The sequence below is a fragment of the Chaetura pelagica genome, unplaced genomic scaffold, assembly GCF_000747805.2.
Source record: "Chaetura pelagica isolate M959 unplaced genomic scaffold, ChaPel_1.0 scaffold177, whole genome shotgun sequence".
Lineage (NCBI taxonomy): Eukaryota > Metazoa > Chordata > Aves > Apodiformes > Apodidae > Chaetura > Chaetura pelagica.
Window position 1 is genome coordinate 1,088,859 of NW_009953803.1, and position 10,924 is coordinate 1,099,782.

Below are 10,924 nucleotides of genomic sequence, written 5' to 3' on the forward strand. Positions count from 1 at the left end.
GCTCTTCCACACCGCCCAGCCCAGCGAGACACGTACGTGTGCCCAGCCCCCTCCCTCCCTGCCCACTCCACACAGCTTTTGCCCTCATCTTGACTAACAGGCTGTAATTCCCATGCAGTTTTACTGGTGCCAATAGAAGAAACGATTCCCATAACAGGATCAGGCTTTGGCTTCCCCGCTGTCATGGTGGTGGGGAGTGTGAAGATCTCCTGGCATCCCAGCCCTCAAACAGAGGCTTGAGCTGAGGCTGCCCTCACACAGTATAAAGTGTTGCTGTCCCTTCCCCACCTGACAGGCCCCTGTGCATTCCCTTTCTCATGTTCCCTGAGCCCTGTCGTCCCCGTCATCAGCTGCCGAGATGCGCTCCAGCACGCGGGGCGCAACACATGCAGGGTGGACACCCGCGGCGTCCCCACAAGGCCACCCTCTCTGGATGCCCTCGGGCACTTTGCCTTTTACAGGCACAAAAACTCAGCCAGGAGGTTCTGCATTTTTCGGAGGATTATGCACCACGGCAGTTTAAAAATGTTGAAGATCATCTTTCCATTTCTGTCACGAATTGATGCTCCAGATATTTAGGTGAAAGAGTCAGCGCCTCATCCCTGCTCAGGGAGCAGCAGAAATGTCTCTGCTCAGCCTGTTGCTTCATGTTACAGCGTAAGCCCATCGCTTGCCTCAGGCTGCTCCTGGAGCTGACCAGTGCCACAGGGACCTGTCCTGGTTTGCTGAAAAAGCAGGAGTTACCTGGAGAGCAGAGCAAGGGCTCAGGGCTCAGCTGGCTTTGCTCAGGCAGGTGGGCGAGCGCGGGGAGCAGGGGAAGGCTGGAGTTAACCTCTCTCCCCAGCGCTTCAAACCGCAGGGTTTTTTAAAACCACGGAGCGGTTGCTGTGAACTTTGCTGATCCTCAAACATGTGGGCTTGTCTGCCTCTGATTGAGTTACTGTTAATTGTCAGGCACTCTCCTTTCGGAAGGAGTCGTAGCCATACATGTGGGCTTAGGGAAGCAGAGGTAGCACCGAAGCGTGCTCTGGAAATAGGCTGTCACACGACTCTCAGTGGGGCCTCAAATATCAAAAGCTGCTTTTGAAAAATTTCAGCCTAAGTCATTTATTTGCTGCTAACTAAGCAGTTGCCTGTTAGACTCTCGAGTCGCCCCGGCTGCCGGAGCCCTCACGTACCATCCTCACCTTGCCTGGCAGAGAAACTTGAGTTCATTTCTTTCTTTCTGCATTTATTCATTCCCAGGCCAAGGAATGATTTCTCTATTTTCCTCCTGACAGTCTGAAAGCTTCTATGCCTATAGGAAGGCACCACCATTTTATTCAGTGTTTGCTGTCCCTGCCACAAGTGTCAGTAGAGGAACAATGTGAGGTTTCCTTTCCTGCAGGTCTGGAGATGGGCCAGGGCTCTAGGTCAGGCTGAAGCTTGAGGGCTGTGACCAGCAGTTTGCAGTGGCTCCCCAGCCTCCTGCCTGACCGAGGAGGAACACGCTTTGGCTGATGGGCTGTTCTGCTCTGGTAGCTGTAACACCAGATTAAATCTCCCAGCAAAGAGTCCTTCACATGAGCTTTTAAAAACGTGAAGCAAAATATAATATCAGCTTTTTAGAAGGAGGAAATAAAGCAAGAGTTTCAGATTCTGCCATTCAACTCCCTTCCTCTTTGGATGAAAGACTTCCAGCTTCTTGGCTGATAGGGGCTTTAATTCAATATTGGCTGGTAGCTAGCTCTGAGATTAGGCAGGCAATTGACACTGATTTGTTAGGCTTACAGAGTTTATTTTTGGACTTCAGCCTCGGGCAGAAAATGTTTGGAAATAATAAGATGTAGTGTTAGACCAGAGTCCATCGGCTCAGGTCCGTGCTCCTCACAGCCTCCAGTATGGCCATCCGGTCTGGTGGGTCCAGCATGGACAGTCCTGTGCTTGCCCACCTTCATACACTGCAGAGGTGGCTGTTTATGTACTGGCTGATGTAAAAATAGAGGAGTTATCTGGCCTTTTGGGGTTTCTAGGTTCATAGGCAGCTTCATTTCTCTCTTACTTCAGGCTCCCACATCTGCCTGCCAATATTTGTGGAGGTCAGTGCTCTGCTGTTCTTTGCTTTTGCCTCTTATCTTCTGTATGGATAATATTTTTCATCTTGAAGTTCTTATGCCTTCTGAGTCCAGGTGGGCTTTCATGAGCTCACAGCTTCATATCAGAGAACCTGCCTCTCTGGGGAAACCACTTTCCTTTATGAGCTTTTCTGGCTTGGTTTAGGGAAAGCATGGTGTGCTGTTTGAGCCACTGCATGGCTCAGAGATTATGAGTTGGTTGTATTTTCCTTTTGGCACATCAGATGGATCAGCTGGAAACCATGATTGGGCAAAAAAATCCAGCTGGGCATATTGGAGGAACAAAGCCGGGGACAGAGAGGTGTATGTGCTGCCTGTTCCCATGTGGCTTGTTGGAGACCAAGGTTAATGAAATGCCATTTCAGGAACATGTTGACATGTATTGACATAGTTATCACGTCCTTGGCTGGTCTCTGGAAGATGAGCTTAAACCTGAGCTTGGCCAAGCTTTTTTACAGACATGTGGGTGGTTTCTTTCTGCTGTATGTTCAGGGTTAATTTTTCATATATCCCAGGAGTTCCTCTTGCTCTATTTTATGTCTTTAAATGTGTACAGGGTATGGATGAGCATTACTCATTCTCCTTTTAATGCAAGCAGAAATGTACAATTTAAAGGGATTGAGAATAAGGGTTTCCCTGTTCCTATGTGCTTTTTAGTAGTAATTTGATTATATTAATGTGCACTGGAAAGATATTTTTTGAAAGATTTATCATTAAAGTAGCACTTGTTAGGTTTTCCAGCAGGTGCCTGTCTTTCAGGAAAGCATCATCCCGGAAGCAGCAGCTCCCTGCACTAGGGCTGCCTTCCATGCCATCCAGGATGGTAATTGCTTCTCACAATTACAGTTACTGCTGATACAGAAAAGGCATCTTATGCAAATTAATTAATGTGATTTTAGGCAATTTGGTGCAGAGCTGAGGAGTGAGCCCAAGCTGCAGATGTCAGTTTTGGATGCATAATATTTTCACTCCTCAGTGATGAAGTTACACAAATAAGGGGCAAATCTCTATAGAGGATGTGGTCAAACTCTAAGAAGCCTCTAGGCTGGCAGCAGAGCAGTGCCAGCCTTTCCCTAGCCCTGCAGCAGGAGCAGGCATGGGGCTGTTTTGTACCAGATGTGATCCAAGTTTGTGAGCCAGAGCTGCTCTGTATTTCAGAAGAGTGGGGCTGAAATGGAGGAGAGACCCAACTCCTTTCTCATTATAGACCTGTGCAGGAAAGATCAATAGTGGTTGACGTCAGGTCCCAGACTGAAGCACTTTTTGCTGAGATAAACTTTATCTGAGTGATCTGTCACTTTCTTGTTCTAAAATGTTATCCTGCCCTGTCACACAAGTGACACAATCACTTGCCCTTGGCAAGTGATTTCGGTCCCAGAGAAATCCATTCCTGTATGTAGTTTGCATTTTCTTTTCTGTTTTTTTGGGTTATTTTTCATGTTGTGCAGTCCCTTGGATGTCTTTGGGAATATAAAGTATTAATGACTTGAGAAAAACAAGTATTTTCTTACTAAAAATTGTATTAATTTAGAATGGAGCTGCATCTTAAAAAAACCAACAAAAATATCAGTACCTATTATCACTCATGGTTTAATGTATAATATCTGGAAAACATTGCTGTAAACTAACTCCCTGCCTTCTGGGGTCTGGGGAAATGCTGCCCAAAGAGGGGCAGAGGGGGTTTCTGGGCACACTGGATGTTTCTCTTCTGAGCTGTGCAATAGCAGCTGTGCCATGGCTGATGATTCTTGGGTTTTGATGTTTTTTAGAGGAGAACAGGAACAGCATTATCAACTCCAGCCTGGAATCCGTCATCTCTTCAAATGCAAACAGCTTCCTCAACTCCAACAGTGCTCCCCAGCCCAGCCTGAACTCAAGTGATCTTGAACTAGAAGTAATTAAACCCAACAGGCCAAATTCACTGTAAGTACAGTGGTAATTAGTGTTTCATAGGCTCTCTGTCCTTAATCTTTAATCCAGACTGTTTCTTACTCTGAATCCCAGCAGTTTGTTGAAGAACACAACATTTTATTTTTTAATGGGTGTTTAACGTGTGCCCTGCATTTTTAACTTGGTCTAAGTGGTGGAATTAGTTGCTGTGGGTTCTATCTGCCAGGGAGCTTCAGCTTCTTATTCTGCACATGTGGAACAGTTTTTGAGCAGAACTCCACACTGCTGCTTGAACTGCTTGACCCATCTGGTGGCAACTCCAGCAAACACAAAGGACTTTTCTTCTGAGTTAAATCCTAGGACTGTTGTCAGTACAGTTGATCTCGGGCCAAATCTGTGCCATTGCTTCTGCTATTGCTTCCTTCATCTGGAAAGTTCAAGGGAAAAAATAGCGACCTTAGCAATGACTCCCTGGGGATGGCCAAGTTATTTATGAAGTCCCCTGAACTTGACACAGCGGAGCCCTCGCGCCGATGGCCGTCTCTGCCGGGGGAATTTCCTTCCTGCTGTGGCTCTGCAGGGCCTGATAGCATTTTCCCACAGAACCTCCCCTCCTCCTACATGTGAAGATCTGCTCAGATCTTCAAGAGCCATTGCAGCCCTTGCAAGCTGCAGCCAATTTCCCCCCTAGCTCTCCTGGGCAGGCCCTGGCGCGTCCCTGGGCTCGGCCCCAGCAACGCTGCTCCTGACGCTGCAGTTTGTGGCCTCGCCATAAACAGCGACCTTTGCAGTAGAGGACACCTTCCTTCCTGCCCCTCCAGTCCTCACACAGCCTCCAAACACTTCCAGTTCCCATTCAACTGTAGAACCCCCAGTCCCTGGAGAGCAAGTGGTGACATTTTTTCTGTAATCACCGAATTTTAGCTGCTTTCTTCTGGTTATCAATGGAAGGCTTGCTAGGGGTGCGGAATGGATGAGTGCCAGGGCAGAGATGGAGAAGCTGGTTGCTGTTGGCTTGGTTGGCAGCAGGGGCTGGGGTTGGGGGTTCTGGGGTGCAGCCCTCAGTGCCTCCAGCAGTTGGCCTGGGCAGGAAGGTAAGTACAGAGTGGGCAGCTGCTGCTGCTGCGCGTGTGACCCAGCCTGTGAGCAGAGGAAGGCTCTGGCCTTCATCCATCCACCCTGCCTCTCTCCTCACCGTTACTGCCACCAAGACCATGAGCTTTGTGAGTACCAAACCAGCCCAGCCTCACCTTCTCCCTGGGATTTACTTGCTGTGAGGAGCCTTGTGGTGGCAGGATAGAGCACCCAAAGGTAGGACCCCTCTCAATTAAGGTTGCTTGTTACTGGTGACAAGTATTGAGTAAAGATGCGTCGGCATCTCGTGCCTGTACTGTTGGTTGAAGCTCTGGAGGTCAGTTGCATACCATCCCCCAGCAGGATGGTTTTAGTTTATTTATCCTCCAAGGGGAAAAAAATTATGTGACTTATAACACAGCAAGGTTTGTGAGCCTGTCTTGCTGAGGCCGTACAGGAATTTTTTGCCAAATTCACAGTTTTTCAGATTATAAGAGTTGCCTCTTCCTAGTAATTTATTTTTGAAAGGAAATAATAAAGAAGTTCAGCAGAAAAAAATCAGTAAAAGCTATGTGGGGCCTTGGGGAACAGAGGCATCTTGTTGTTACCAGGGAATTAAGTGAGCAGTGAAACCATTCACCTGCCACTAGTGAAGGGGCCTTTGCAATTCTGCAAAGTGAAACGGTGCTTAGCAGGGTGGCACTGGCAGCTCCTGTGGCTCTAACAGTGTTTGTGGCATGTGGTGCTTTTCCTCCAGTCCAGTGATTAGTTGATCATTCTTACGTGTTTCAGTCCATGTTGAGCTAAAGGCTGAAAGGTGAGTCTTAATGTGAATAATACCATAAGGCAAATACCATTTTCTTCTCCAAAAATCCAAATAGTTAGATCAAATAGCTTTAATCCAATCTTTCTATGAGAAATGAAGCATCTGACTTAATTTCATTCTTTTTAAATGGTGTGTGTATGTGTCATGTCAGCCCTTCTGTGCCAGCTTATCCCCGAGCACGTGTCCGTGCCCGTGGGTTTGGCAGGTCCGCAGGGTTTTGCCCTCATTGCTCAGCACTCTGTGGGTTTGCAGCAGTGAGGATGAGGAGGGTGGGGAGGGCTGCCAGCAGGGTCTGTCCCCCAGCCCTGCCCCATGGCTGTACTCTGGGTCTAGGCAGCGTGTCTGTGTGCCAGGATCCTGGCGGCTTTGTCATCGCTGTGGGAATGCCCAAATAATATCTGTAAAAAGCTGCTCCTGTTTATTTAATTAGCTGACTAATTGGGGTGTTGCGGGCAGCCTCAGGCAGCTGTGCACTTTGCAGTGGGTCTGGAGGATCTGGTACTGCCCTGCAAGGGGTGCTGGTGCTCCCCTGCTACTACCAGACCCACAGCTGGGGTGTGCGGCAGCGGGGAAGGTCTCATGGGACCCTCTGCGCTCCTTCAGAACCCTGCCCGCTTCTCTGTCCGTCCTGTGAGACCCATCTTTGGGCTCTGTTTCAGGATTTTTAGGTTTTTCTTGCATTTTTCACCATTTTCTGTAGTTTTTCAATGCTGGGCCATCCTGTTTGAGGGCCTGTTCTGGAGGGGTTGAGTTTCCTGGCAGCTTGTCCTCGAGCTGGCAGAGCTGGGAGCCAAAACTCTAACCCTGCGGCTGAGGAGCTGTAAAATTCCAGGTGTGCAGAGGTCAGGAAGTCCTGCTTTCCTTCTCCAAAGGAAAAGGGTTTTCTTTCTGAACAAGAAATTCTGTAAGAGAACAAGTACAAAGGAATCCTGGATTCTTGTTTCCTTCCCTTTGAGAAAAGGATCTCTGCTTCCCCAGTGGGACAGCAGCAAAGGTTAGTACATTAAAAACTACTCCACAGCAAAATTTGACCTAGCCCTTGTTTTCTGCTAAATGCCCTGCTGAAAAAAATGAGCTGGTGGATATTTCTGTGCAGGGAAATGTCTTCTTAATTAGGACCTTTTCCTGCTTTGTGCAGCGGTTTGGTGCCTTCAGGGGTTGGTTTGTCTCTTGCCCTTTGGGTATGGTGACCCCAGTGTCCTGTCCAGCCTCACTGTCTCACTGGTCTTTCCAGCCCAGCCAGCTCAGGGACAGTGGTGTGCCCAAGGCCATCCAACCTTCATAAACCATCACCAGTTGCTTCCTCCCCACAGGCTGCAGCTGGATTCAGTGCTTGCACCTTCATCCTTGAAGCCTTGGTAGAACCCAAGTGTGGTGTCCCTACATGTGATGTTTCATGTTGGGCATGGTGGCTTCTGCATGGACAGGAAAGGTGGCAGGGCCAGCCAACCCCTGCAAAAGCACTTTAGGAAACTGCAGGGGAAAAAAACTGGATCATTTTGATGTTCTTTCTTCTTAATAAGCTGAAAACTGATGTTCTCATGAAAGTAACTCCTGTTGATCTCAGTGGGAGACCTGTTTGAGTACAAACATAAAAGACTGCAAGTCTGGGGGATTTCTTGTTTTCCTTTTGCTGCAGTGAGCACTGATGCATTCAAAGGTTGCCTTTAAATGTGCAATGCTAGAAATTGTCAGCACTGTCTGTGAAATTAGAGATGCTTCTTGGAGCTTTTGTTTACAAAAGCCTCTTGGCTCCCCTCTGAATGCTCGTGTATCCCCCAGGTCTGATCCACAGGAAGTTGAGTGGGTTCCCAAATCCCTCTTGTGAGTGTGCGAAGGTCTCCCCACCTTGGTACCCTTACCCCTGTGCCCTCCTCCAAGGGAACAGAGTCCTCCTCAGACTTCCCTTCTCTCCTGCATGGTCCTTCCTCACCAACCTGGAGGGAAATTGTTTTGCTGCAGGGCAAAGGCTCTTCCTTCCCAGCCACCCATCAGAGTTTTACTGTGGGGATGAATTTATTTGTTAGGACTGGTTTTATTTTTATGGAAAAACTGCTCAGGGCAGGAGTTGTACTGGGTGAGTCAGTGGCACTGTTGTCCCATGCCAGGAGCTGTCACTGTGGCTGAGGGACTGGGGCTGGCTGCCCAGGGCCACCAAAGTCCCAGGGAGGGGGGTTTGTTTCTAAATAAGTGTTGAGTTTCATTATCCTGCCCTTGCAGAAAACCTCCTCCTTAGAACACACGGCAAAATGAGAAGCAGAAGTGCTGTGTTTCTGGCATAGATATGTCCTTCAGCTGGAGTGGGGGAAGTTTTCAAACTAAAGTGTGTGATTAAGGAAAGCAGATTTAAGATTGAGGTTTTTAAACCCTTTAAACAAAGCACCTTGCTGTGGTGGCTCAGCAGCACACACCTCCAGTAGGGGGTTTATCACTGTGGATACCAACACCTTGGGTGTTTGCTTTGTATTGTTTGTTCTCTGCTTTATTTAGTTATTAGTCTCATTGGTGTCCCCTCTATAGTTCACAGGCCTGTGCTGGGTGTTTGAGCAGCCACTCTGACCAGATAGACATGGCTGAGGCCAGATCAGAGGTGGGTGCTGCAAACACAGGCAGAACCCAGTCATGCAGCCTCATCAGACCCACCTTTTAGTGCTTAAAATAAGTGTATCTCAGTCTTAAACTGGCTGTTGGGTATAATACTGGGTGCTTCTGGCTGGCATCCTGCCTGTGACTTGCTGCAGGCTTGTGCAGTCGTTTGCAAAGCTGAACAATGGATGTGTTACAGTTTGGAAGAGTTGGGTGAGGGTTCCAGTTTTTCCCCTCTCACAGTAATGTTTGGTGTTGTGTGGGGCTGTTTGGAAGGTGAGGTGGGGCCAGATGGTGTTCAGCCAGGTCACAGGCTGGGCAGTGTTTTTGCACTGTGGCCCCACAGCATGGCCAGCCCGTGGTCCCATGAGGGGAGCACCCAGGGGTTCTGCCCTCCCTGTCTTGAACGGGAGGTGAGCATCAGAAGTGCACAGGAAGGGCTGGGGTGGGTAGCAGAGCACCCCAGATTCACAGCTAGCCCAAAGGATGCTTGCCTGGGACCCATGGGCTCCCCTCCATCAGGCAAACACCAGGACATCCTGCCCCATCCTGCTGCCCCCAGGGAAGCACCACCGGGGGTGGTTGTTGGGAGGCCAGGCTGGCTGCTCCTCTGCACCCAGCACACAGGGCTAGAATACAGAACAACACTGTTTTTTTTAACACTTTCATTTGCTTAAAGTCCTCAGCCACATCCTGGCAGTCATGTTTCCCAGCACTGGCCCTCAGCTCCCATTTTGTCCCCTCCTGCCCCTTGGAATATTTTGCTGTGTCTGAGGGACGACTCCCCCACCTCTGCGGGAGGGAACTTCTGGTCTGCTCTGGACAGCTTCTTCTCACAGCTTCCCAGGGCTCTCTTAGAGAATGTTTGATTTCTAAGTTGCAAGAGCCTCTGTCAGTGTTGGAAGGTTCTTTAGCAGGGTTCTCAGAGGCAAACTCATCCTTCTTCTGGGCACAAGGCATGAGTATGGTTGGGTGTTGAGCCAACAGGTGGGACCTGGGTTAGGGATCTGCAAGGCTGGGGTGAGCCTGGGCCTGTGGGATGGGGGTGGGATGAGTGGCAGGAGGAGGCTTTACCTGTGCAGAACAGACACAGAAATGCTCCTTTTGCTGCGGGGTGGGACTCAAGTGTCAGCTGTGCAAGTGGGTGTCTCTAAAAATAGCAGGGACCGAGCTATTAAATAACCTGGAGCAGGGGCTCAGCCCTTCCCAGGACTGACCTGACACAACCCTGCTGGGTCTGCTGTCCTTCTGCAAAGCCCCAACAAGCCCTCCAACTTTGGAAGGGATCCCCGGGCTGGGGAGCCAGCCTAGCAGGAGGAAATGCCAGAGCTAAAGCTGCCTTAGGGCCCCTGCAGCCAACGTTTCCCACCCTCGTGCATATGTGATATGGCCTTTAATGCTCTTGCTTTACAACGTGTGTGCCCCACCACTGGGCAGCCTCAGGGCACAGCTTCACCAGGGCGTGTCAGCTTTTGGAGTGCGGGGCTTGGTGAGGTTGGTGCCTTTTTACCATGGGGTGTCTTCGTGTGCAGGTCCCTGTCTGCTTGGGTTTGTGCTGCTGTGATAATTACAGCTTCACAAAATCGATGCCCTTGGAGTTTTCTTTGTAGGTGCAAACCATGTCAAAAATAATGAGTGCTGGAGGCAAGGCCACTTGATGGGGGAGATGCCATCTGTTGCTCACTTAAATTGAAATATTATCAGGAGCTTTGCACCTCCTTCACCCCTGGGACTCTTTCTATAGGGAATTAATAGCTTTGGGAAACTTGGGTTTAGTCATCACATTTCTATTTGCATTTTGCTTTATTTTCTCATTGACCAAGTATGGCCATTTCTTGCCCTTCGTGGGTATGGAAAGAAATGAGGAGCGGAGGTCCAGTGGTCATGAAAAAAATAACCCAGTTCTTCTAAGGAAGAGAAGTTATTCCCATGTGCTTTTGATTTACAAGACCAGAATAAATCTTCATTAGACATCCCAGTTAAAACTTGGACATTTCTCCTTCCCTGCCCGAAAATGAGAGACATTTCAAGTATTAATGTATTTGCAAAACAGCCTCCAGCAGTGGCTGGGCTGGAGGAGAGGGGTGAGGACCTGCTGAAGCCATGGCTTTGGTAGCCAGCACTGCACCTTCTCCCCATTGCCCCATCCCTGTGCTCTGCTCTGGAGTCCCTCACCATCCCCAATCCATCCTTAGCAGCAGACAAACCAGTGTAGCATCATCAGTGTGTCAATTGGGAAAGGGTAGCATTTTTTTGAGTAAATAATATCTTAAAAATGCAAACAGCTTCAGCAGTTACCAGCTGTGACACGTGTAGGCAAAAGCACACGGGGAGAAGTAAGTGGACCTTTAAATGCTGCTGTGTCCTTGCAGAATCCAAGTCACTTTTTCCAGTGTGCAAAATAACAAAATAAACATGACCCAGGCTGGTTCAG

At 48.9% G+C, this 10,924-nt stretch overlaps 1 protein-coding gene across 1 annotated transcript in view; it reads left to right on the plus strand.

Annotated features, from left to right (window-relative positions):
• ARHGAP26 (Rho GTPase activating protein 26) overlaps positions 1-10,924 on the plus strand; it is a 113,931-nt gene that overhangs the window by 80,019 nt on the left and 22,988 nt on the right. The window contains exons 19-20 of the mRNA XM_010001244.1: positions 8-32; positions 3,884-4,037. Coding sequence (XP_009999546.1) covers positions 8-32; positions 3,884-4,037 — 179 coding nt within the window. The remainder of the gene's footprint in view (positions 1-7; positions 33-3,883; positions 4,038-10,924) is intronic.